General features: G+C 40.5%; 1 protein-coding gene across 2 annotated transcripts in view; it reads left to right on the plus strand.

The window, feature by feature from the left end:
* Positions 1-1250: 1250 nt before the first annotated feature.
* The window catches only part of gsk3ba (glycogen synthase kinase 3 beta, genome duplicate a), an 81244-nt gene continuing 54553 nt past the window's right edge, over positions 1251-27941 (plus strand). Inside the window, exons 1-3 of one of the 2 annotated variants that reach the window (XM_078939441.1) lie at positions 1251-2215; positions 12289-12482; positions 21066-21149. In XM_078939441.1, the coding sequence (XP_078795567.1) occupies positions 2128-2215; positions 12289-12482; positions 21066-21149 (366 nt within the window). In that variant the 5' untranslated portion in view covers positions 1251-2127. The remainder of the gene's footprint in view (positions 2216-12288; positions 12483-21065; positions 21150-27941) is intronic. The other variant, XM_078939440.1, reaches the window with a different exon arrangement.

The raw sequence follows: 27941 nt of genomic DNA on the forward strand, positions 1-27941 counted from the left end.
TGTCTTAAAATCTGTGTCTCCTTTAACAGGCTTGCATTTCTAGACCTAAAGGACAAATCTCATTAACTCTGTTAGCTCTAGAGCAGCAGCAACATGAACTGTAAAACACTGTTGTTGTTTTTTGCCAGCACATTAAAAACAACATGTTTAGCATTTTGTTGTTTTATTTTGTTGTTAGAAAACCTGCATTAACATTGTCAAAAATTGTATTTGCTCTTCTTTTCTAACTGTCTTTTTTTGCTTGTTGCCTTCATTTATGCAGTGCAGTTTTTCACTTGTGCTGATGGGAGAAGGTTTGACTGCCATGAGGGTCGTGTTGCCATAGGAATTACTTCTGCTTAGCTGCTTGTTTTGGAAATGACACTATAGTGTGAATGTGAACCACTGCAGGACAGCCTCAGAGAAATTCCCTTTGATATGTAAGCGCAAAATAAAAATAGATAACACAAAAGACAGACGGGCCATCCAGTGATCACAAAGAGGAAAAGCTTTTTTTGTGCATTTTCCTTAAGCACAAGTTGTGATTGTGAAAAATACAATTTTTTTGGTTTATCAAACTGACATTTTTGCCCATATTTTTTTTCAAAAATGCAACATTAAACTTTTTTTGTTGCATTTTTAGAAACTAAATAAATGTTGCGATTGCAAAAAAAATAAAATAAATAAAAAATAAATTATAAATAGAATAAAAAAACAAATCAAAGCAAAAATAAAGACAATTAATAAAAATAAAAGCGTTTAAAAAATTCTATCAATCCAACCATCAAAATTTATAGATAAACATAAAGGGTAAATAAATTTAGAAAGTATGTCTGGAGAGAACAGCACTTGTATATTGTACCCCCCCCCCCCCCCCCCCAATATTAATCACAATTTCTTTGCAATTTGACACTAATTAACGGGATGAGCTCGAGGGCTGAGTAGGAGCAGCTTTTATGACTAACATAGCAACAGTGCTGCATGACCAGCGGTGCTCGGTGACAGCTGGACCATTTTGAACTCGCACTCGGGTTTCGGACGTTCATTGGTCAACACACCCATCAGTCTTTCTCGCAGCTCCGCCCACTGTCCCCACCGCGTCACAGGAAAAAACCTTTGAAGTCGAGAGGGCGGCGCGAAGCAAATTATGCCATGTGGTGTTCAAGGGTCGCCTTCGGATTGGGCCACAGGTTGACGGTCGACGCCCATTGTTGAAGGATATCCTCTGTGATTGGCTAGATTTGCCACCCCAGATTCGGAGCTCGCACGTTCGCTGTAGTGCTATTCTCGGTGGGAGATTACGTCAGCAGCGTGAACTTCTTTTCATGGCCGCGTGGCGTTCCGTGTAGCTAGTTACGCCGGTGGCGTACGAAATATCCGTAGCGACAAAGACTGCGAGCCTCAAACCTATGGGGAAGAAATAAAAAAAAGACCTTCGATATCGTCGCACTCTGTACCTTAAGACCAATATTTTCTAAGAAGCTCGTTTTCCCCAGAGATTTGGGAAAATACTCCGCCAATCAAAAATCGACGGGGCGAAGTTAGCGTAAAGCCTACAAAGACTTTGGCTGCTGGCAGATTTTCCGTTGGACGGTCTAGGCTGGTGTATAGCGAGGGAACCGCCATGGCAGTCGGATCATTGAGCACTCACATCGGGATATGAAGAGGAGCTGCGTTCACCCGGACTCGACACGAGAAGACCCGCGAAGCCGCAATCCGCGCCGGATCGAGATCGGAACGGACTCGCCCTCGGGTTTATGGAACTCATCCCGGAAAAAAAATATTGCAGTAGCTTTTTAGTCGGGGGTGGGGGGCAAAGGGAGAGGTCCAGATTCATGACTATTTTAGTCGGAGACGCGTCTTCTGAGAACTATTGAAAGAAAATCTGGAATACAGCGAGGAAATGCTCGTGTGAGAGTGAGTGGTCAGCAGTGGGGACACGAAGCGTATTTGATCAGGTTATATAAAGTGGCGAGAATCCTGGGATTAAAAGAGTCTTCTGCCTGTCTGTCCTGTGAATCACCACGGACTGTGATACGAATTTACCACCATCCCTTTTTGGATGAGAAGCTCGGGAGAACGGACCAGCCCTGTCCTTTAACACGTTGCAGCTTCCGAGTCGAGTGAATCTAAAGGGATCATTGGATCATGTCGGGTCGGCCCAGGACCACATCCTTCGCGGAGAGCTGCAAACCAGTGCCGCAGCCCTCTGCTTTTGGCAGCATGAAAGTCAGCAGTAAGTACACCTCTGCAGCCTTTCCCCGCGCGTGCCAGGGCCCGCGTGGGCTCGCTTTGCCCCGTAAAATGACCGAGTTGAGGAGGTTAGCATACCGCTAGCCATGCTAGCCCTGTCACGTATCAGTGACACGCTGATATTGGTTGAGGCGCGCGCGCGCGCGTTCCGCTGCCTCTGCTGCTGCTAGAGTGCACGCGGCGGCACGCTGACGCGGTGCCGGTCAGCAGAGCAGGCCGCGCCGGGGCAGGGCCAGGCGACAGGGTGGTCGCGTTGGCACCGGCCCAGGTCAGAAACCACGCCCCCCCCCCCCCCCCCCCCCCAGTCCTTCCACAGACCTGTTTGGATAATTGTGACACCTACTGCAGATTAGATCTTACAGCTGCATTACTATACAGCACCATAGGCGTAGTGGATTAAAGCGTTAGGGGCGGCCTATTACGCAATTGTTAAAGCGGAAGGTGCGCCCCACAATTGTTTCGGGCGAAACTGACGCGGTCCTGGAAAAGGGGTCTTTGGGTTGTGTCGAAAGGAGCGCGCGCACAGGATCATCCTCTTCAGTCTACAGTGGCTTCAAAGATAAAACCACGAGACTGGCTCCGCCGATCAGCTGAGCGGAGAAGTCTGGCTAAATGCATGGATTTCTACCTCGTTTTTTCTCTCCTAAAATTAAATAATGAAAAAAAAGAAAGGATTCTATTGATCATTATGTTAGCTGAAGGCCACGGATACTAGAGTTCAATAGACACTTTGGCTTCTGACCACTCTGCTTCACAGCTCCATGACCCATATAATAGCTTATTACACAGAAATGAATTTGGTTTTATGTTCTAATAATAGTGGGGAAATAAATACCATTTTAGGTCAGTGGAAGCCACACCTGCAGGAGCAGCATCCCTGTTTTACCTTTACTCACTTGGGTGTGTCCAAGGGGAATACATTAGTCTTAAAGGAATGCAGTGGGGCCTCAAGGCACTGATGTGATCAGGATGTGTGGTACTAGTAGAGGCCTGACACTGAGCCTCTCCTCTGGGCTTTGGCGCTAGTGGACTATGACACGCAGTTAATTGGGAGAAAGTCTAGTTCTGAACCTAATACCCGACTTCGGTCCGGACCATTAAAGCCTGCACACGGGAATTCATATTCATGTTTAAAATAAGAATTATGTATCTAAAACAAATGGGACATTTTCACTCATCCACAAGCTTTTGAATAAGCAGGAAATTGACTTAAAGACCCACTCGGATCATCTTTTAATTATGATTATGCTGCTTTTAGCTTGGACACAGTTTCTGCAGAGCGGCAGTAGTTTATTAGATATTTTCCTCTTAAGTTTTGGGCAGAACTGTTGGCGTGGAGCAACCCCAACGCCCCCTTACATCTCCCATCTCCTGCTAGCTTACAGCCCCCCATAACCCTTAACCTCGCATTACCGAAGCCAGCTCAGACGAGGAAAACCAAGACATACATGGATCCGTTTGTCTATAAGGGAAAGCATCAGAATGGAGCGGAGCAGGAACCTTGTGGCCCGCCCAGCGTATTTTCTTTGCGACAAATACGATCTTTTTCGGACAATGCTTTTTTCATCTGCTTCTGATTCTGATCAGAAAATGCCATAAGAACATGTGTCAAGGATCATGCTATTTTAAGCCTTTTAGAGAGAACTATATCCACATATATAACATATGACCTTTGGCACACTAAGGCACACATTTTTAAGGAAATATTAGTTATTTTTATGAGACACCTCGATGACCCGATTAATTAGCTGTTCATCTGTGGTGAAATATTATAGATGTTAGTATTTCAGATGCATGTGTGAAACGCTGCACCCGTTTCAGGACGGATAGGTTAAAGGCAAAATGCAGGAGATCAAAACTAAACTTAAGACATAAACGTTAGAGACAGTTCCAGAGTGAATAAACTCATCGGCTTATTGTTCTGAGCAGAAGTGGTTGTATAATAGCATGTGTTGTTACAAGAAACAAAGCCATATGGACAAAGGTTCAAAGGAATTTATATTGATGTTTTCACACATGCGCTGCAGTCCTCAAATTTCTTGCACATGTTCCTGAGTGTGTGAGAGCGCGCATGTCCAGAGCATTTGCTCTTCGCTGCTTTCGGAGAGGACGCCTGCCAGCTACCCAACGATCGCTCTTGGCAATGGGACCCTGTGTGGACAGAGCAGGTAATCCTCCGGAGGATTGATGGTCGCCGAGCGTGCTTGTACGCCGGAATGAGCTGCTGTTTTCACAGGACTTCTTTTGTCGTGATGCTTGTTGCTTTGGACTCGTTTGTCAGTCCTTTAAACAAATCAAAATGCACGCAGCATCGGATTCCACGTGATGACAGTTATTGTGAATGGGTTGGAAGCTTTAGTTGAATTGAAAGTGGTATAAATGATTATTTTCAAATGGGCATTTTCTCTTTCTGGGTCCCCAAATTTCAAGGGCAGCAGCAGGAATTTTCCTTTTGTATAATCGATAAATTTGTTTTAAACGGTTGTTAAAAGTAATTTTCAATGGCTGATTTGTGTCTGAGGGTGTCTTTTTGTGGTTGTCCTTTTAATATTTACAATTTTAAAACTTGAAATCAGACTGACTATGCCTTCATGCTGTGTAACGATTGCTCTTTGGACTGTCTTTAGTGAGTCAGCGTCCTAGAATCCAGCCCGAGTTGCTTGCAATGTGGGTTTATGGTCCAATCACGAAAATAGTTTATAAATATTATCTCTGCATTAACCCACATTGTAGCCTGATGTGTGTCTCTACCACTGACAGACTGGTTGTGTTGCATTGTTTTGCTTTGCATTTCCAGCTCACCTTAGTCACAGCAGTTGTTGCTTTAAAAAAGTAAAGTGACAGACAAACCTCTTACGCAATGACCTGCCTTTTTAGTCAGTATATTGAATTTATCACTCAGAGCAGTGAATGTTTGAAGCAGTACTCTTTTTCATCAGACTGTCCTACTGACACGCACACATAGATGTCCGTGACATGGTAGCTTACCTGCATAATTAAGAGTTACTATCTCACTTATGTACCCGTATATTGAAATAAAGAAAAAACAAATCAAAATGACAATTGCAATAGTTACTGTAGTTCCAGGTTTGTGTTTGCGTTATGTTTAACAGAAAATGCTCTTTATACAAAAGACCAGTTATCCTCTTTATCGTGGTAGTTGCATTCTAAAAATAACCAGCGATAGGTCAAGATTATAGATGTGTTAAGGCTTTGAAAATTTTAAATGTATATACTTTTATCACATTTTCACACTTTTCTCTCTCGTGTTTAAACTCTAGTCCAGTATTGTAGAATGAAAACCAAGATCTGATCGAGAGCAAATCTTTACGTAAATTTGACACCAGCGATAATTGGCGAATAACTCTGTACAGAAGACACAGCACGGAGGACATTGATTAACAAGGTCAACAGCCAATCACGATGCAGAACACGGTATGCTGTCGGGGGGGGGGGCATGTAAAATTGCCCTGAAAAAATCTGTGTAACGCAAAGTAGCGAGGCTCCAAAAATAAAAAGTAGAGGAAAGAAATCAGGAACCAAGAATTTTACTGTTGAGGAAGGGTAATTCAAGTAAAAACATCCATCAAATTAGGGTATCATGCTAGTTTTACATTGCAAATTTTAATTTATATCTTTTTGGCATTGAATGTACGGTTTGTTATGCGATGCATTTGCAGCGTTTGTTCATCATGCAAGACATTGTAATAAATATCAAACCAATTCTTTTATGTAAAAAGTGCAATATTGATACGTCACATCCATGAACCAGTTTGTATTTAAAACTGTTTTGGATGTTGTGTGATTTGTGTAGTTTTTAATGTAAAACTTCCTTTTTTTCTGAGTTTTACCTTTCAGTTATATTTCCATGAATGTAAAAAAGGGTTTTTCTTACCTAAACAACATTGGTCTTCGGTGGGAATTTTTCAAATACAATAAAAATCAAAATGCAAACTTAAAAATTGAAAACAGATGTTTAGTACTTTTGGAATATTACCAACCTCTGCTAGAACATATATAAGCATCATTTTCTAGAATCTGGTTATATGCAGGAACCGCGTCCAGTAAAGTTATCCATTCTGTGTTTACATGTTTTTGAAGATCGATGCAAACGACAAAGATAAATGTTGAAAAGCCGCATGAGGTCCAGCAGCAGAGGCTTTACATAGGCTTGACCCAGAGCCATAACCAAGCTTTGCTCAGGCCTCCACCTTCTTTATCTCACAAACGCACACCCGCAGACCTACTTAGAGGATGCTTGCTTTATGCTTATCTGTGTGAGAATGATGATGTGGTTGATGAGTCTGTCCCATGAGAAGATGCCTTTGACCACCTCATGATCATGCAACCCAAAAGAATCAAAGAACTAACTCAACTGTGCTCCAAATGAGACGGTAATACTTCCAGGCAGGAGGATCCGAAGCACTCGGGGTGTGAACTGGAATTGGTTTTAAAGAAAGCCAGTTTCTGCTAGTGAATTTGTGTGTTGTCAGTCGAGTGGCAGGCCTGTGCAGCAGCAGCAGCAGCAGCAGCAGCAGCAGCTCGTCAGGTTGTACATCCTCCATATCTGAAATCTATGCAGCCCTATCAGCTTTTCTCAGAAACTCTGCCTCCGTCTTGGTGGCGCGTGTCCAAGTTTGCGTAGCGTCATTTCTGACATTCCTACAACTGGGTGTTCCAACAATACAGCATCCACTGTACTAGAGGAGGGGGGGACCTGACATGATCCTCTAGCATATCTGTGTGTTCACAGCGGTCATTTCCAGCTGATTACAAACACGCGGAAACACACAGATCTTCAACTTTGCCCTGAGAGCTCGTGGTACAGCTTAAAAGTAAGATGGTTTGGTGTTAACTTGTAAAAATTCAAAAGAATAATTTTAAATAAACAACTATAGGCTAAAAAATCTTGTGTCTTGCTGTAATTTCAGCCTATTTTTAGTCAGCCTAGTTTTATTGTGAACTGCTTATGCTTCCTGATGCCTTTGCATGGATTTTATAAAAGCTGCCTTTTAAAAAATGTGAAAGCACTGACCTTTACCTTGATATTGACCTTTGCCCATACTACAACTAATTGTTGAAACTCTCGTGCTCATTGATAGTCCAGGGCATCGGCTGTGTGTTGGACGGAGTTGATAGGATGTCAGCCAAAGGAAACGGTTTATTTCAGTTCTTCTCGATTGTTGCTGCCAAGTTGGAGTCTGACGTCTTGTGTCTTTGTGTCAACATCGTGATTCCATTCAGTTCTATTAGAAAATTTGTTATTTCAGAGCAGTTTCCAGTTTGAATCGAACTATACTTTAAATCTGTTTTTCTTTTTGTTGAGACTGCAAAATTATTGTCTCTGAGCCGGGAAACAGGCTGCTTCAGTTGTACTGATAATTTTTCTTTTTTTTAGCTAAGAACTAGGCCTGCACAATATACCGCAAATTTATCGTTATCGCGACATCAAGCTGTGCAATATGCATACCGCAAAAGACGGCGAAAATCGCAATAAATGGTTACCTTGACCCTTGTGCTATCCTAGGCACTTTAACATTGGGAGTTGGGTCATCTAGACCCACTAGACAGTGCACTGAACCTTTTTTCTTCAATGATTTGTGATCTTCACTGGTGTCCATGGATTACATGAAATCTTTCCACCTTTATCCACCTTTGTCATGGTAGGGAGAACACGTCAATGTAAGGGTGGGGTCATCTAAGATAGCACAAGGGTTAAATGTGCTAAAACAAACTCATGGCAGCTTGAAATATTGAATAAATGAAATAAATCCCTTTATGCATTTAACCAATCGGAAGGACCCGTTTACGCTGTTGATCAATCAGATGAGCCCTTTAATGTTTGATGTTTGCCTCCTATGTCGACAAGGGTCATTTGGAGTGTAATTTTTATACTGTTGCATTGAAATGGAAATAGATAGATAGATAGATAGATAGATGACTTTATTAATCCCACAATGGGGAAATTTCATTTATCTGTGGCAGCAACACGACATTCAGAAATAATCTATATAATATAACATCAATAAAGGACATCACAAATTACATTTATATTAGATAATTAAAAATATTACTAAAATTATTATGAAAAATTATTATCAAAAATGAGATTCTTATTAAATAAAGAAAAAAAAATGATGTTTTTGGTTGGTTTGATATTTGTTTATATACCGCAAATGATATCGTTATCGCAATATTAATCACCAATATCGCATATCACGAGTTTTCCTCATATCGTGCATCCCTACTAAGAACATTAACCTGTTATGTCATGCTAGCTTGACCAGCCACATTTTGGCACTGTAGCTTTAAAAAACAACACATGTGGAGAGAAGGGTAAACACATTGGAAGCCAAATACGTCCGTTATGAAATAACTAAAGATTTCTTCTCCTTGTGTTCGTTTCTGGTGAAGGGTGAACTGCTTTTGTCGCAGTTCTGTTTGCTGGTTTTATGGACCGAATTTTTAAGCAAAGCCAAGTGACAGATGTAGAGTGAAACCAAGCGATGAATCGGCGCTGCGTCTGCAGCAATGCAGACCTTTTCCTGGTCTGCTTTAGTGCAGAGAGAGCGGAGTCAGAAGCTCTCAAATTATCAGTCAATCGTCACTCTTCCCTTCACCTATGACCACCAGCTGTGGGTTGTGAACAGATTGAGATGAAAGCAGAGATAAGGAGCTTCCGTCGGTGGGTGGTTTGGGTCTTCCTCAGAGATGAGGCGTGAAGCACAGACATCTGGGAGGAGCTAGAGTGGTTTCTCCTCCTTAGAAGAGCAGCCAGTTGAGGTGGTTCGGACACCTGGCGAGTATGAGTGTTACAAGCCTTTGCGATCAGGAGGAATTCCCATGGCGGACCACAGACACGCTAACCGAAGAACGCCTTTTTATCCTCCCGAAGGAGCTAGAGAAAGAAGGTGGTCGGGGAGGAGGAAGAGGAGGTCTGGATATCTTTACTGAGACAGTTGCCCCTGTGATCCCGGCCGTAAGCTGAAGATGATGGAGATGTACGTTTCATGTATAATTTATCTGCGAATCTCGCTCAACGATGCTTCCTCCTCTGCCTTTTTTTTGCTAAATATCCGTAAAAATTAGCATATGATTTGTTATTTAGCTCAATTTACTTGAGTCTTCTACAATATTTCTGCTTCGTTTTTCTGCATATTTTTACGTTTTTATTGTCATTTATTTGAGTTTCAAACATTTTTCTTCTTATAATGATCAGGATGTTGTAGTCTTTGTGTTGGCTTCTGTGGAACACTTTCTTGCATTTAGTATTACACTATTTAACATCATTTCTTCTTTATTTGGAACTACCTTTGACGGGTATGTCTCCCTCCTGATTACGGTTTCTGTGGAAAAACCAGCCGGCTTTGACCCACACCCGGGCCTTTCTACATCACAGCGGTTTGTTGTCACTGCACCCACGTCAACTAACTGCAGTCATAACCCGAGTTAGTCTGGTGACCTTAGGTTACCGCATCATTCTGTCTTGGTTTATCTTTGTAGCTGAATTTTTAAGCTTCATATTGTTAGCTGAACCTCTTAAGTTAATTTGATGTATGTTTGAATGATCAAGGTAAAACTTCATGGGCCTATTTCAAAGGTGGATTGTAGAAAGATGGAAAGATTCAATTTTTACTTTTCTTTATGAGGTTTTTCTTATTTTAATCTATTTGCATAGTTTCTCAATAGCAGTCTATTTAGGAGAAACCTTTTATTTCTGTTTAAAACATGGACACATGTTAAGAACATGACATGATAGAATCTTTGGTGCTTTAATGGACAAATAAATGCCAAAAAAGGCACTGTTGTAGAAGCGCCGTGTCAAGGCTTGGTCATCCTTTGGTGTTGTCTTTTCCAGCTAACTGTTTTGTCTGTTGGAGAAAGAACAGAGTTTTCTCACAGTTTGAGGAAGTGCAGAGGCGTCATTGAAAAGGCCCTGATGGATTGTGTAGGCAGACTTTTTTTTTTGAATACCCAAGCACAAACATGTTGATTGTTTTATATTTTGTAGCAGAATTTTTTTTTTTTTTGGTAAAGGGGAGTCCCGACCAGAGTCTAAATAAAATCAGTCATCGTCATAAAACATTTTTTTCCATAGCATGTTTAAACGGGAAAAACGCTTTTTTTTTCTTCTTTTGGTTAATATTTTAAAATTTTAAAATCTCAAATGCTATCACAGTCATTTTATCTAAACCCCATTAACCGATATAATCTGTGCAATATTCACGGACGCTTTATGTTCTACATTGATTTATGTGTTCTTTGTGTGGTTTTTAACGTGGTTCATTTTTGATACATCTGTGAAACTTTCATGCAACGACCTCAACTTTTCTCACTTTTTCCAAGTCATTTCCCGTATGAACAAGTCTTATTTGTAAAATATACGCGAAACGTTTGTAGTAGCTGTGTGACGTGGCCATTAGACATATTTCTCAGACTAACATGAACATTTTCACACTTTTCTTTTCCTTTTTTTTAAACTCCCAAAGCTCAAACCGTCATCGGTCCAGTGTCCGTGATCAAAGATCCATGTAAATGTGGCAAACTGAATGCATTCTGTTCAGAAGAAACGGCATGGAGGAGATTGATTGACAGGTTTAACGGCCAATCAGGATACAGAACACAATGCTCTCTTTAAAAAAAAACAAGAAAAAGCAAAAGCAAGATTTGACTGAAAAAAAAATCAGTGAAACAGCAAGACTGCGAAAGGTGAACTGTAATATATATAGCGAGGGAGCATTGTACTTCAGCATTTTTATTCTGTGTTTGACCTCAAACTATTGTTAAGAAAATCAGTATTGGGTGACACCTTAGTCAATTACCTCCCCACCCCCTTCAATAAACTTCTTAAATCCAGTTTCAAATCATCTCATTGTAGCCTTTGAATCTTGTAACCACAGTTTTTGGGGTCTTTATTTGAGGGCAGCTTGTATAAACACTACCTCAGTGTTTTTGTTGGGGTTTATACACAGACTATCTTTGACATTTCATTTTTGAAATGCTTGTCCTTCATCTTAACATCAAACGAGTTTGAAAGGTCCCGTGGCCTGTTTTGTTGATCTGATGCATAACTATAGACTTCAAGAGGACTACAAAAAACATCTTCCTCTAATAATCTCCCCGATTGGTTATACAGCATCAAGAAGACACACTGGTCTGATTATACGTCCATGTGTTCTCCATGAACAGCAAAATGAAAAGCCACAGTGGGTGGTAAGGAACGAAAAAGAAATAAAACCTGGAAACTGTTATTGTTTCACTCGAGGGGATTTTTGGTTGAGAACCGTACTACATTTTCTGTTTATCAGTCTAAGCACTGTTCTAATATAATTGTTAGTATTGATTGTTTACATTAATTGGAGCATCTCTAATCCTTTAATTAGTGTTTTGCACTCGATGAGCTATTGACAGTTATGTTTTACTGTGTTAGAAAACGCAAGTAGACAAATGATGTTTCTGTGTGTTCTGAACTGATTCAGATTCAGGGATAATGCTGTAGACTGATGCATTGTTTGGGTTGGTTATATTGGAACCAATTGCAGCATTTTTTGAGCACATGGCATATTCAACACCTGTTGATATCAGGGGTCCCCAAATCCAGGCCTCAAGGGCCGGTGTCCTGCTAGTTTTCCGGAAACCCTGCCCTGGTTTCCCTTGTATAAATTGATATATGCTGCTGATTACCTAGATCAGGTGTGTTTAGCCAATAAGGAGCTTCAATGGGAGGTTGGTTGGAAAACATGTAGGACACCGGTTCTCAAGCCCTGGATTTGGGGACCCCTGCTTTACATCCTAATATGTCTGTCGTTCGTCTGACGTTCATTCCACTTCAGCAGGGTTGTGACGTTCAGTCGGCCCGGTACGACGTTTGTCTTCTCACATACAGCGCCCCCAGATGCTTTCTCAAACATGTCAGGGCAGCCGGGGTGCGATTCAAGGACTTTGGTCTGAGAAATCGTTTCAAAGTAGATCCACATTTGGAGCAATTTCCACTGTTATTTCAATCCCATCTTTAGTGCAGACGCACACACGTATCTTCTGTTTGTTTCTCAACAGGAGATAAAGATGGAAGCAAGGTAACAACAGTTGTGGCCACGCCAGGCCAAGGCCCCGACCGGCCACAGGAGGTGAGCTACACGGACACTAAGGTCATCGGCAACGGCTCCTTTGGTGTCGTCTACCAAGCCAAACTCTGCGACTCTGGAGAGCTAGTGGCCATAAAGAAGGTTCTCCAAGACAAGAGATTTAAGGTGAGATATGCATATTCTTTTCACAGGTAATCGCTCTCAGCAAAAAGCACAACCCTTGGGACAGACATGCAGCTACACATTTCTAAACAACCTTTTTTTTTATCAGATTTTACACATTTGATAAATGAGAAGAAATCTTTGGCACAAGTTCACAAAACCTGCACAACCAGAAAAAAAGATCAAAGAAATGTAAACACTTTTCTACTTTTACGTTTTTGTTTTTTCATACAGACTGTGATATTTAAGGAGCTTTCTTCCTATCAACAGAGTTGCTCCGGTTTCTGTTGTGTATGAAATTGCCATTTAGAGAAAGAAACGTTTTTGTGCATTTCCAAGCTCGTGTTGAATCCCCTCTTTTGAGTAAAATTGGGCTAAATTGAATAACTACTTTGTCGACCAGTACGTTTGTCGGATTCAGATTTCTGTGGGACTCCATGTGGTCCTATGCAGAGTGAAGGGGTTTTGATTTTTCAGGAAGTGCAGATGGTGTAGTGAGCTTTATTTCAAAAGATCTAAAGCCATTCAGAACTCTGAGACCTCCAGCTGATACAGAGACAGATGATCATAGCTTATGTTAGAGACCGTGAAGCATAACAGAGCAGCAGAGCGAGAAAACAACAAAGCGGAGCTTTCACAAGGATAAGCTAAAGGTGTGTGTCTTACAGAGCATTTTAATTCTATTTCCTGCTAGGAGGACGGCAGAATTTCCACACGTATTTGAACACTCGATATAACCTGACCTCCGTTTGAGCTTGACTGCCAGGTTTCTTCATAAATTCTGGTACTTGGTTTTCGCACAAGCACAGACATGGCCAATATTAAAGGTTTTGAATGTTAGCGTAAAAGTATGCTGGTCCATACGCTTTAATATTTGAAGAAAGGTCTAAATGTTAAAGTCTGAAAGGTAGAAGGAATGAAGAGGAACGCTCCTCTTCAGTTGGATTTTGACCTCAGGATCAAGAGAATCATTTCTTGTTTGCCAAGTTTTATTTTCAGTAGCAATCCTGTAGAAAAACAATTTTCATATTTTGAATTTTAGACTTAATAACCAAATCTAATATATTATTTGTCTTATTGAATGCTGTGAGTTGACATGCTTTTTAGGTATTTTTTTTATATAACATATCGTTGAAACTAGGGTTGTGCCGATGGACGATATCATCGTCCATCGTGATGGGTGACTGACATGCCGATGGAGAGACACCATTGTGATGCCACGCCCCCGCCACGTTGCGAGTCGACACCATAAGCCGCGGTTACATGTACAAAATATCTTGATGGGATCAATGGTCAGATTGGAATCCAACCGTGTACATGGGCCCAGAAAAATGTTTTCAGAATATAAAAACGTTCACTAAGGTCACACTTTCGTTCGGAATAAATCATTCGCACATGCGCAGTAGGGTTTGAAACCGGAAAGGGATATAAATTCCGCTGAGCGGCTTTTTTTTTTCAAACTTTATTGAATGTAACAATTAGATACAAAACGATGTTAAACAGGGCCGAGCGGCTATATACATTGACATGTCAGCTCGGTAATATACGAGACGATCTTCTAAACGTTCTTTTAATAATGTTACGGTTATTATGAAACACCTGTTCGCTCATCATTTGAATTTTAATCCGTGTGGTCAGTGCTTTTTCTGGACGGAGCCGGAAAGAAGCCAGGATTAGCAGTATGCTAACACGGGCTAACAACATTAGCTTTGGGTGGGGCTGCACGTAAACATGTGGGAATAACATCAGCCTTTATTTAGTCGGGACACAACTGGAAACACAAATCCTTGTCATTGTTTGAATGTTTTCTAAGGACTGAGCGACATTTCTACTTTGAAGCTCAAACCGCTGTGTGTGTGCTGACGATCCGAGCTGTGCTCAGACACACACTTTTAGACCCGGTTCTGAGTTCGGTAGCTCGTACCCCTAGAGCTGCGGGACGGATCGCAGTCTTAAATCTCCCACACATACCGCTCATGTAACAAAGCACCCCCCCCTCCCTTCCCCTCAAACACAAAGCTGGAAGTCCGCACTCCGCCGGTCCACTTGACTAGTTAAGTGCAGAAGCGGACTACTTCTTTTCTATTTTGTTTGTTACTTTTTTTGTTAAAGTCACTACCCTCAGTTTATACTGGATCATCGCGGATGAGTCATTAGTTGGGAAATAAAATAAAAAAAGTAAAATAACGAATAGCAGTTATATAAGAACGAAAAATGTAAAAAATAGCCAACCCCCCCGACGATGTCATCGTCCATCCCGATGGTTGACAGCAAACATCTTCAACAGCCAATTTAGGGGACATCGCCCAACCCTAGTTGAAACACAACCAAAAAAAAAACATGCAAAAAAATTCCATCCAATTTTTTTAGGGGAAAAAATAATTTCCATTTTATTGCTTTTTTCGAAAAAAACGTTTTATTTTGAGAAGTGACCGGATTCTCTCTGTTACATCCGTCACACTTAACGCACGTCAAAAAGTCGCGACACTAAACATCACGTGATACACACCTTTACCGCGGACCCCCACCGGTCCGCGGTAAACGTGCCTTGCGTTGTACCGGTCTGCGGTGACAAAAAGGTTGGGGACCACTGATCTAAGAGAAGATGAGACAGTCAAGACTTCTAATGAAAACTGCAAAATAACTTGAAATCGTAGTACGGTAGTTTTTTGTTGGTAAAATGTGTGTATTCAGACTGGAAAGTCTTTTGGTCCGGACCACATTAAGCCACTTGGGTCTGCAGTCATCCGGACATTTCTGATTCAATCCAAGCTTGTGAATAAACCATGTGACTTGAGATCTCTTCAGTCATTGGCCAGGACTACGAGGGTGGGGCAAGGCAACTAGAGAAACAATAATGGAGGTCCTACACTTTGCAATCCTGGTAGGGATAAGTCTATCGCTGACTAATTATAATATATGTTTATGACATACAGATTGTTGGAGTGCATTAAAAAAGTTGTTTTTATGAGCCTGAATTCATCCAACCAAATTTCAGTGAGTCTGCTGTGTCCATGTTCGTGTGTATAGTGTGTGTATAGTGTTTCTGCTCTATTTACATCCCCTGATGGTGTCCGGCTACGGTGGCCATTATGGTCCAGTTGTTCCGCTTCAAGATGGGTCCAAGAGCAGGTCCTGGTCCCAGACCTGGGTGTATTCAGACTGAAAATTTGCTCCGGATTATCGGGGGAAACAAAGTCTGGTTCACTTTAATCGGACCAAATGTGCCCCAGTCTGAATACAACCTTTAAATTTTCTTTTTAAAAACAGCGGGCAACATGACAACAGACTATGCAAGTACAGTGCTTGAGCTTGTTTTAGGTTCTATAGCTTTATTGAAAATGAAAGCATGAAAAGACGACTAAAATGATTACATTCTGAATTTAAAGTTAGCTTCCTTTGACATTGCATGTCTTTACATACATGGCAAACTATTTATTTTAATGCTTATTATGCTGTTTGCTTAGTTTGTTTTTCTCTGGAGATCTGGGGCTTCTTAGCAAAAACAGACATCAATTGACTTTCAGAGTCACAACCTGCAGCTTGATTTCCCATGAGAGCCGCTAAAATTCAGTTAAAGCCTGTAGCGTTTTAACCCAGCTGGTTGAGCTAAACCTGATTTTAACCTTTGGGAGGTTCTGCTGTTTTTTTTTTGTGTACTTTAGTGCTTTGCTGTCCAAAAGCAGACAAGATAAATGATGGGTCTTGCTGGTGTGGGGGTTGACCATCTGTCACCATATTCGCTGTTGTTCGGCATTCTTTGTGAATCTGCGCGCAGGCAGTGATGAAGTCACATCCTGCTCCTCGTCAGAGCCTGCAGTTAGCGTGTGCTAACAGCAGGTTGCATCTTTAAACAGCTCAGTGATCAGCTGAAGATCACATGCTGTTTTATTGTATGGTTTTCTCTTTACAGCTGAGCCCTAAATCTGCCCCTCTTCTGCCCGAACGGGGCTTTTTTGCGAGAAAAAAATTAGACAAATGAGCTTTTAGACTTTTCACATGACCGTCACACATGTGCTGTCAAGTGTGTAGGACCTGTTACATGCCAACCTGTACCTCAACTCCCTAATTCTCCTTCTGGATCAAATCTTTCTTCAACACGGTTCCTTTTCCTTTCTGTCGCTCACGGTTTTCCTCTTTGAAGCGAGTCTTGGTGGACTAACTGTGCGGCTCCAGCATGTGTAAGAGCTTATCTTCTCTGACACTTACTCAAGTCAAACAGACTAATCATGTGAAAAGGCTCTGCATTAGAGTGGAGCTGGAAATGTGTAAGCCCATCTCGGTGGGTTTACAGTGTGCGGCTGCTGGTGCATTATGGAAAAGGTCCGTCTCATTCCCATCTGAGGGATCGCATGTCAGCCTATTAGAAAATGGATGCTTGCATTAGGACGCTCACTCAGAATAACAGCACGACCGGCAGCAGACACTTACTGGTTAAAAAAACAACAACAAACTGCTTTTCTTTGCTTTCGCTAGCAAAGGAAACAACAGAAACGGATGAATTGCTTTAAACTGGATTAATCGTCTAGTGTTGACGTTCTTTGAATTACCGTAACTCTTTAATCGTTTAAGCAATTAACGAAATTCCAACGGATTCTGAAGCTGAGGAAAAACACCTTTTTTTGATATACAACACTTTACAATAGTGAATTGTTAACGCAATAATTATAAACCAGCTGATTCTGACGAGGAGAATAGCAACTTTGCACCGATATCGATGCAACGTTGCTTTTCTTTTCAGTAGAATCCATTGGAATTACGTTAATTGCGTAAATGGTTGAGTTGCGGCAGCTCAAAGAGCGTGTGTTATTTTGCCGTCGGTGGCGACAGCTCCGGTGTTAAAGGGTTAAACCAACTGAAAAATAAAATAAATGTTAAGCGGCTTCCAGACACATAGCTGAACTGTGTTCTGCTATTGTCTTTGACTTATACTGTAAAAGATGAAACATGATGTCAAGAACAATCTAACTAGCACGATTTGAGGAAAGCATGCAATTTGTGATATTAGTGATCAATATTGCAATGATGATATAACTTGCGATACATGAACAAACAGCAAAACAACCAAAAACATTACTTCCATTTCACTGCAACAGTTTCATTTAAATAAGAGTCAACATAACTTAAATTATACTCCAAATAACCCTCGTCTACATAGGAGGCGAACATCTAACATTAAAGGGCTCCATCTGATTGGTAAATGATGTAAAGGAGTTGATCCGATTGGTCAAATTCCTAAAGTAATTTTGTTTTATTCGTTAAATACTTCAAGCTGCCATAAGATTGTTTTACCACATTTAAGGTAACCATTTAGCGAAATTTTTGCCGACTTTTGCGATATGCGTATTGCACAGCTTGATATAAATTTGCGATATGTTGTGCAGGCCTAGAACGGACCAACTTTGTCATGCTACATTGGAGACTTGTATCAAATGTAACCTCATCTCATGTCCTGTTCAAAGTCATTTGAACGAGCAGTGTTGTGCTTTGAAGCTTCCTGTCACTTTCAAAGGCATCCGTGAATGATGGACGAGGGCCATGAACTGCAAAATAACTGGATTGACAACTCCCATAACATTATCGACATTCAGTAAACCGTGAAAATAATGTGAAGGAAAAATAATGTGGGAAATTTGGTGAGTAAAGTATGATCAATATTGTTTTTGTAACGACTAGGTCTCAAATGTTCCCGTCAGTTTACCTAATGTCTGTCTGATGAGTGACCGTGGAACCAAACTCTGCGGAACCCGTGTTTCTGACGTGGTTCAGTACCGGTACTTCTAGACTTTTCTCATGGTAAAATTGAGCTTTTTAAGGGCCTTAAGATCTTTATTATTGATGAAATCGTGTGTGTTTGATATTTTAAAGATGGATGCCTAAATGTTTGCCTCAGCAAACATTAGCTGGATGGGTGTAGCTCCTTGCCCCTTGTCGTAGAGGCGACTCTTTCTGTTTTACTCCGCCTCCTCTGTGGGGACCCCGCTGGAGAACAGGTCAGCAGGAAGGACTGCAGTCCGGGCAGAGCTTTGTTCCACGGTGGGCCTGCTCCTCCTCCATCTGCTACCATAGACACACCCCAGTGAGAGAAGACGAAGGCGTTGCCTGCAGCGCAAGGGTTGATGGTTAGGCTGCGATCTGCATGCAGTGATGTCACTTTATTGCGAGGAGGTTTTATGTCTAAGTGTGGGCCGGTTGAAGCTTTGTTATTAAAAGGGAGGGCTTTACAGACAGTTTGCTTACTGGCTGTTGGTGCATTAGACTTTATCTGTTACAGACTGAGATAGTGCTGCCACAGTGGAGATTGTACAGTCTACATTTTAGTGAATTTATGGTTATTATTACATCTTTTTTCCTTTTGGTTTAATAATAATATGTAAACTTTGAAGTTGTTTCTCAGATACTTTTATTTTTTCAAAAAATATTTTTTAATTTTGTACTGATGAAAAGTAAATATCTTCAACCAGGATAGTATCTTTTTAATGTGTGTTGATTTTTTTTTCTGATGTCAATATAAAAAAAAACAGAAAAACCTAATTTATAACAATTTAAAAAAGAATGTTTGTCAAAGATGCCTTGTCATTTTTGTAACCAAACTTACTGAATAAAAAGTTAGCCAGTAAAAAAAAAGTTAACAATAGTCTCCCATGACCTCAAAATTCTTCAGTTCTTCCAGCCAACATCACATTAAACCGTTTAAACAAATTATTTTTATGCTGATCCCTCAAAGCAAAACACCTCATTATCTTCTGTCATTTTAATGTTTTAACCTCATTAACCCTTGCTTTAACCTTTGATACTTAGTTACTTGTACTTTTATATACTCTTATACATAAGCCTTGTAGTAGGTTGGACAGTCGTGCAATACACTTCACTACATATCGTTTCACATTAGATGAATTTGATGAATGGGAACTTGGTTTGTTGATCATCTATATTTCTACGGAAAGAATTGGAGAAGGGAGAATTTGGGTACAAATGGTACTAGTGAAGTGGTAATACTTTCTGGAGTACTACGACCCCCTCAGGGTGTTTTGCAGCATTAAAACAGCGTTTTTCAACCTTTTCTGAGCCACGGCACACTTAAACCTTAAAAAAAATCCCGCGGCACACCAGCATCCAAAAATTTAAAAAAAAGGAGAAACTCATAGTCTGTATTGATCTACAGCCCCTCCACAATCTCACATGCATTTTTGAGATAATTGTTGCAGAAAAAGCTGGAAACTGCAGCTGTTTTTTTTCTAAAAGATGCAATAAAAGTTAAGTTAGAAGATTTAAAAACAGTTTGATGTGTGTTCGTTGGTTTCAAGACGTTTAACAACAGATCTCCTTATGCGCTGTCACTCTCACAACCCAATGCATCATGGGAGATGTAGTGCATGAAACGGCCGAAGATCGCTTTTCGGAGCTTCATTGTTTTGTTCACTTGTTCCACGGTCTGACACCGGATTCTGTGGAAAGCTACATCGCTAAAGACGAGCTTTAGCTGGTATTTTTGTTAGAACTGAGCGACTTTACGAGCTAAATCGGGACAAGGAAGTGAAGACTTTAAGCACTTCTGATTGGTCAGACCGATGACATGTGATTAAGCCCCTCAAGAATGATTGGTGGAGACAAAGGGACGGGACTTTTCCCAAATACAGCCGAAGGTGCAGCTGAATCGCGTCATTCTTATTAAAATGTCTTTAATAAAATAAAATAAACGCAAAGAAAAAGTATTTTACGATCTTTTATATTCCTAACTCCTCAGTGTTTTATCAGGGCCTGTTTGGATGAACACAGAGCTCAATCCTGGAGATGGGAAATTTTTAGATCATTGAATGATTAATGAGGGCAATTTCCCACGGCACACTTGACCATCTCCCACGGCACACTAGTGTGCCGCGGCACACTGGTTGAAAAACACTGCATTAAAAAACGTCCAACTGTTTCTCCTCTTTCCCACCGTCACATTGAACCGGTCTTACAACTTGTTAAAGGTGGTTTACAAGTCGAAATAATCTTACAAGCTTTCTTAGTTCCCGCTGCCATCAGTCTGTAAGATCCTCCACATGTCGGTCTGTAGTGTAGTGTAGTAGATCTGGACAGAAAAATCCCATTCATGACCCATGAAAATGACTCTAAAACACACATACATCCAGAACAATTGAATGTTTTTGCTGTTCTGTTGTGTAGAGCCACAGAACTGAGCGATTCAAAGCTTCAAAGTGAGAATCTCTTATTGTTTTTGGAAAGTTCTGAATCATCAGCAAAGAACATAATTTTCCACCTCTGCTGGCCTGATTTGTTTATTTTGGGACCTAAATTCAAAAGGGGCAGGCTAAAGCAATCTTTAAGCTCCTGAAAATCCGAGAAGGAGTTTCAGGCCTTTAAAGTTCTGTGGGCTTTTCTACCCACATACATTCACTGATATTAACACACAACTTTCTTTTTTACCACACAAATATACTTATATTTTCAGAAGTTGGTCTTTGTGTGATGTACGTGTAATAAAAACCTTGAAAGACCCATTAAGCAATTCATTCAAACAACGTTCAATGGTTCATTGGCTTTACTGTAATGATTGACACTTTTCTTTTATCTTTTCAGAACCGTGAGCTGCAGATTATGAGGAAGTTGGATCACTGCAACATAGTCCGCCTGCGCTACTTCTTCTACTCTAGTGGAGACAAGGTCAGTATGCACTTTCAGAGTTGTGCTGTATAAACCACCAACTCTTGCATCGTTTAGTCAGATTTTTCTTTTAGTGCTGCATTCTTGTTGTACCCAATGCACAGGCTGCATACCACTTAACATATTTTTAAAGCTTTCCACGACCTTTCGGTCCATCCATGTAATGTGTAGTCTTGCCTGATGGCCGTATCAGAAAGGACTGAGGTCACCGACCTGCTCAGCGAAGCCATTAAGGGTCTGTGTGGAGACGTGTAGGAGCAGCAGGAATCTTATTTCTGTGATTTTATCACTTTGACACTTTTGGATTCTTGTCTGTTTTGTGCGTCTGGAGGACTGTAAACGGAGACGCTAAGCTGGTTCTGGCTGGATTGTGTACTTTTCCATAAAAGTATTGAAATGTAATTCACTTAAAGGAAGTGCTAGATAAGTATTTATCTTTGCCGTGTGAACAGGCGTGGAAGACTCTTTGATGAACTGGAGTTTAGAGATTCATTTTTTGTTTTCCACACATTGTTTTCTCTGCATGAACGCTTGCCGAATGGGCTCCATACGTATAAATCTTATTGGTTACTCACAACTGCCCTCACAAGTGGCTGTCTGAGGGTAAAACCTGTATGGTGCACACAGGTGGGCCGCAAGAAATATCATGGTTGTAGATCGCTCGGTGAGCCTGAAGGGTAAAAATGTTCATGCTTATTTTTCCTAAGGCATGCTGCGGGTTGTAGCAAACACGTATGCAGCGTGCAAAGATAAGAAAGGGTGAAATAGGCGAGATACTGGTGTGTCCTATAGATTTTTTACTCTTTTGACTGCCCCTTCAAATCCTGCGGACTGCGCAAGGAGTCTTCGCATAAAAAGTGTGAGCCACCACTTTTCACCCGCAGAGAGGTCATAGCAGAAAAGGCCATATTAGGACAGTTGTGACTGATGCTTTGCTATCGGCTAGAGGGAGACATTAGGGCACCGTACAACAGCTTCACCTGCATATCATGAGTGCGTACAACTTATGAATACTTCACAATACACTTGCCACGCACTTGTCAGTCAGATTTTAGGACGTCTCTGCGCTTCCTGTAACCCTTGTGCTATCCTAGGCACTTTAACTTTGGGAGTTGGGTCATCTAGACCCACTAGACAGTGCTCTGAACCTTTTTTCTTCAAGGATTTGTGATCTTCACTGGTGTCCATGGATTACATGAAATCTTTCCACACTCAAAAAAATAACTCATTGGATGAACTCAATTTAATTGTGGGCGGGATTTCCATCCAATAAATATGAGTAGCCCCACCTCAAAGAAAATTCTTCCATTTAATTAAATATAATTGAGTTAGACAAACTCAATTCGAATGGGCTAACACCTTTGTGGCATCATAATGCCGCCAGTATAAACACATAGAATCGTTTTTTCTATAAATGAGGTTCATTGTGTATCGTCTTATTGGGAGAAGCCGAGTTGAAACGATTTCAAGCCACAGTACGTTTTTTACGTGGAAAAACACAAACAAAAGTTTTCTCTCTACGAAAAGTCGAAGGATTTGAAGGACCAAAAGTCATAGCAGGCATTAGACGAAAGAGCTGAACATTTTAATAGTTGAATGGTTAAAATAGGTGAAAAATTGTAGCCGTAAAACGGCAGAAGATAAACAGGAAAACAGCATTGAACATGCGCACAGCACGCCCCTTACTGGAACTCATTTATTTTGGATTACTGGAGTTTATAGGTGAAACTATTAATACATTTTGTGTTAGGTCAATTAAATGTAGACAAATTATTTTAAAATAAATATATTTAAGTAAAACAGAATTTATTTGTGTTACATGAAACGGTGGCTTGAACCATTTTTCTGAGTGCACCTTTATCCACCTTTGTCATGGTAGGAATAACACGTCAATGTAAGGGTGTGGTCATCTAAGATAGCACAAGGGTTAAGATGTGGCCTCTTCTCTCTAGGACCCTCCATGGCCGCAGACAACCCAAAAAACCTGCAGCTTCCGTGCGGGTGCATGCAACTCGACCTTTGCTGACAGCCTCTGTGGTCTCAATAGAAAATTCTCCAAACTCAAAGCCAATGTAGAAATGAAAAACTGCCATCCTATTAATAAACATTTAAATCTGAATTGTAACACTCCTTTGAGTTCATAATATGACTTTTCCAAAATCTATTTACTTATCCTATATTGCAGGGATCACCAACCTTTTTGAGGATGAGGGCTAATTTGTTCCAAACATGAATGAGACTTTTGGAAATGATATTGAATTCCATTGTGATCTGGGGTATTTTTAGAGCATGCCTTGCGGGCGCTTACTGCGTTGTTGACTATATTGTGTAATATTCCTGTCCATGATTGATATCCGACCTGGAGTTTTCCCCCACGTTATCTTTAGAATGGTTTCACCCGAGCGCCGTCGACCTGGAATTAGTGGATGAGGACAAATGTTCAAATGACGAACAAGACAAATGAGATGAGCCAAGTTCCAGTAATTTGGCCTGAGACTTCCTGTTAGAAACCCGGTGCTATAAAAACTCAGTTGACTCAGCTGAGGCTACACAGGGTGACTTTAAAAATGACTATTCCGTGTGCAGAGCTGCATCTTCAAACATGTGATTTAATGTGATTTATGTCGAACTTTGCTCAAATAATTTGTTTTTGATCAAGTCTCAGAAAACGGAAAAGTAAATTAAGACTTTTAGATCCGTTTTTCCTCGTTTATCGCAGGGGCTACGTTCTAAAAAGACCCTGCGATTGTAGGATTCCAGGTGTTTAAGGCAGTGAGCCCAGCTCTACACACTTAATACACTTGTTTTCACTCTTTTCTAATGATAATGGATTGGATTTCTCTGCACTTTTCCAGACGCTCAAACCGCCTACAAAGTGTCCATTATTCATTCACTCCTCCGTCATACTTGGTGATGGTATCTACCGATGTAGCTACAGCTGGCCTGGGGCAGATTGACAGAGGCGTGGCTGCCAGTACACACCTACGGCCCCTTCTGACCATCACCCCGAAATTCATACACATTCATGCACCAGTGGAGCAACACTGGAGGAAGGGAGGGTGAAGCCCAAGTGAGCGGGGATCGAACCGCCGACATTTCGATTTTTGGCTGACCAGCTCACTGCCGCACTCTTTTCTCTCTCGTTTAAATGCTCACAATGTAAGCTTTATAGAAAAACAAGTTCAGAAATATAGAATGAAAATAATGAAAACAATGATCTAATCGCGATCAAAAATTGAACTCACTTGGCACAGAGGACATTGACTGACAAGGTCAACAGCCAATCAGGACACAAAAAACAGTACGCTGTAAAAAAACAAAAAAAAGAGAGCGACTGCAAAAGTTGCTCTGAAAAATTCTTAGACACTGAAACTTGATCTGTAAAATAGCCAAGACCTCTGTAGTGTGTACTTTTATTTACGTTTTTGTTTGTAATACCTTGTGTTGCCTGTAGAGCTGTGCGTCTGTCATCAACCTTTTCTGACGGGAGCTTTTCTCCTGTTTTGTTTGATAAATACGCCATACGCACATAAAGTACGGCGTGCCAGCAAAGTCATTGGAGGTCCCCTGGAGACTACAAGACTGGACGATGTCATTCAGGCTGCTGACAAACGGGCCCGCAGAGGTCCGTGTGGCAAATATAGACGCACATGCCACGGGGACCATGCCCAGGATTCTGCAGTCAGGAATGCTTCTGTCGCAGCTGAAGTCAAGGAAAGCTGTTGAGGATTATGGGTTGTGGGGGGCTTGTAGCGTGACAGCAGAGCGGACTGAAGGGGCATCAGTTTCCAGCACTACGAGCTGTTGGTTAATTATAGATTTAATTGAGCTCGGTGGTAAGCTCCACAACTGCTGGGGCTTCTTGGTGCAGACACACTGGTCCGGTGATCTACCAGTTCAACCTAGTCCATCCCAGTGTTTATCTATGGAGACTGGCACTGTATTGTTGGTATGGGGAGCCTGGAGGGGGGGAAATGAGGGAGGCAGGTGAAGTAGACAAAAGGTTAGGTGAGAAGCTTGTGGATGGACGACTCCATTGATCGATTGTGTGTATTTTTTTTTTAAAGCAATATGTGTAGAACAGATGTGAAGAGGCAGGTTCGGAGCTCAGATGCCATGCATGCCTGAAAGTGAGACTAGATGCTGTAAGCATTGGTGAGACATGCTGGGACGGCTGCTGTTGTGTGTGTACAGGTAGTCTTATGCAACTGCTGGCGTGTAGCATGCCCGAAGCAGCACACAGTGTGCCTTTTGCTTTTACCCTTTAGCCCCTTGTATAAAGCTTGCCTTAAAAAAGGACACCATTTCAAACAGCGTGGGCAGCTAAGCAAATAATTGTTTGACTTTCACCTCTTCAGAATATGAGGTTGCAGTGTGAAACGTTTAGCTGCAGCCATAGTTGCCCTCTGCTGCCCCTGTCTGTGAATAGGCCGAAGTCTAGGATTTACAGTGGCGCAAAAATGTAATTAGTCAGCCAGCAATTGTGCAGGTTCTCCTACTTAAAAAGATGAGAGAGCCCTGGAATTTTCATCATAGGGATACCTCAACTATGAGAGACAAAATGAGAAATCCAGAAAATCGTCTGATTTTTACAGAATTTATTTACAAATTACGGTGCAAAATAATTATTTGGTCAATAACAAACAAGCAGGATTTCCGGCTCTCGCAGACCTGTAAGGTCGTCTGTTAGAGGATCCTCTGTCCTCCACTCATTACCTGTATTAATGCACTCGTTATCTATATAAAAGATTGTATTAAAATGTAATTATTAAAGTAAAAACTGGCAGTGATTTATAAAATATGGTAAAAGATTAAAAAAATAATTTAAATTGTGGCCACGGTGTTTTTACATGATTCGTTTTTTGGTCATACATGTAAAACTGCTCAGTATCAATAATTTTCAAGGGCATAACATTTTAGTAATAGTTAGGTTATTTTGAATCAGGAGTTAATTTGACTTGTTAATAATCTAAAATCCTGGAAAAATAGATTCTGATCAGTTTTATAAGTTTACTGTAATCTTCCACTTTTTGTTAAGAGTTGCACTTTTTTATTTTTGTTTCTATTTTCATTTATTAGGAGCAAATTAAATAAAACAACCAATTCATGATCCTGCTGTTGGATTTTGGACAAAGAGCTGAGTCAATAGAAAACTTTTAAGACTTGAATAGATTTTTGTGACATTTTCATTATTTTACATCTGAATCCGCAGTAACTAAAGGGAAACCAACTTTTCAATAATTTACAGAAGAAAAAGGATTTGATCCTTTTCTTTTTTATTTGTAAAGAACGCTGGCAGGTTTACACCACCTGCCTGTGTCTCAGTGCTCTAAAAGTTTCAGTATTAAGTCTTATTACTTTATGAATGTGAAAAAAATGTCTTTTAAATGTAACTAGTTCAGATGCTGAAACATGCTTGACCTTGATTTTCAGTTTATAACTAAAACATTTAGTCAAAACCTTCAAGAGTACAAATATCGTGTTCTGTCCAACATAAATCTTTCATTTCCTGGTAGTTCAATAAGAACTTCATAGAAGATAATGCCACAGATGGTTTCAATGTGGACGTTGTACACCTCATTTGAATATGTTTGACCGTTAAAACACAATGTAGAACATTTGTTTAGATAAGAAAAAAATAAAGGAACTTTTAAATCTAAAAAAGAAAATACCAAGAAATTATTTTAGGATAGTATTTTCTTTTGTTTATTTTAAACGCAAATATTCTAAATGAATCTGAATCAAAGTTGTGGTTTGAGTGCACATCAAAAACTTTAGAATTTCTTGTTTTTTGGATTTTTAAAGTAGCTACTCAATTTCACCTTATTTAACGTTCAGTTCAAGTATTCGTCATTTTTTCTATTACTTTTGTACTACAGAAACGGCAGTAAAAACCTGTAAATGTCTGTAAATCTTGGGGATGGAACATTGACTGTATAAGAGAACTGGACTGATGTCACCCATAGAAAATGGCTGAGAACCAAACAAAACCAGTCCGAACCAGTCCGAGTCAATGTTTCTATTGCCAATCAGGCCAGAATTGTTGCAAGGCCACACCCCCACCTGTTAATCACAGGTTTTGATTGGATGCGGGGGCCAGAGGGCACCACGTACTTCTATTGAAACATCTGATTGGCCGTATTATGAAATGATTACAGAAATAGGAATTTGTTGATTAAAAACGGTTTGAAAAGCAAGTATATAAAAGAAAATTCATTGGGAAATGTTCTTTTGACAAATCAAACCAAAAAATAGCTTCTTAAAAGGGAACTTTATCGGTCTATGTCAAAGCTTGGTGGTAGATTTTTCTGTAAATAATGATAATTGTGTTACACTGTACTTTTAGTCATGATCTTAATATTATAGACGTTTCTGTCCTTTTTTGTTTCACATCCTAACTGATTTTATATTTTTTGCATTAGCTCAACAATAAGGATTTATAATTAAGGGACACATTTTTAGATTTTTAGGACTGATTCCATTTCCTGTCCATGGATCTTCTGGTTAAATAAACCTATGACTTTGTGTCTGTCTGTACAGGAATAATAAACAATAAACTGTTTCACCATTGATTGAATTATTCTTATTAGTTAAAAAGTTCTTGCAAGATTCAATGTTTACACCTTATGCAGCTTAAACGAATGTTAAATATGACCTATGAATACTCATGATGATAAAAAGTAACACGTTTATTCTTCATGCTGTTGTTAGTCCATCAGGGCTTTGTGGTAGTACCGGGACTGTTGGCGGTGGAGAGTTCTGCCAGTTGTTCAGGTGTGGGCGGCTTTTCTC

The sequence above is a fragment of the Oryzias latipes genome, chromosome 21 (genome assembly GCF_053564925.1).
Source record: "Oryzias latipes strain Hd-rR chromosome 21, Olatipes_Hd-rR_3.1".
Taxonomy (NCBI): Eukaryota; Metazoa; Chordata; class Actinopteri; order Beloniformes; family Adrianichthyidae; genus Oryzias; species Oryzias latipes.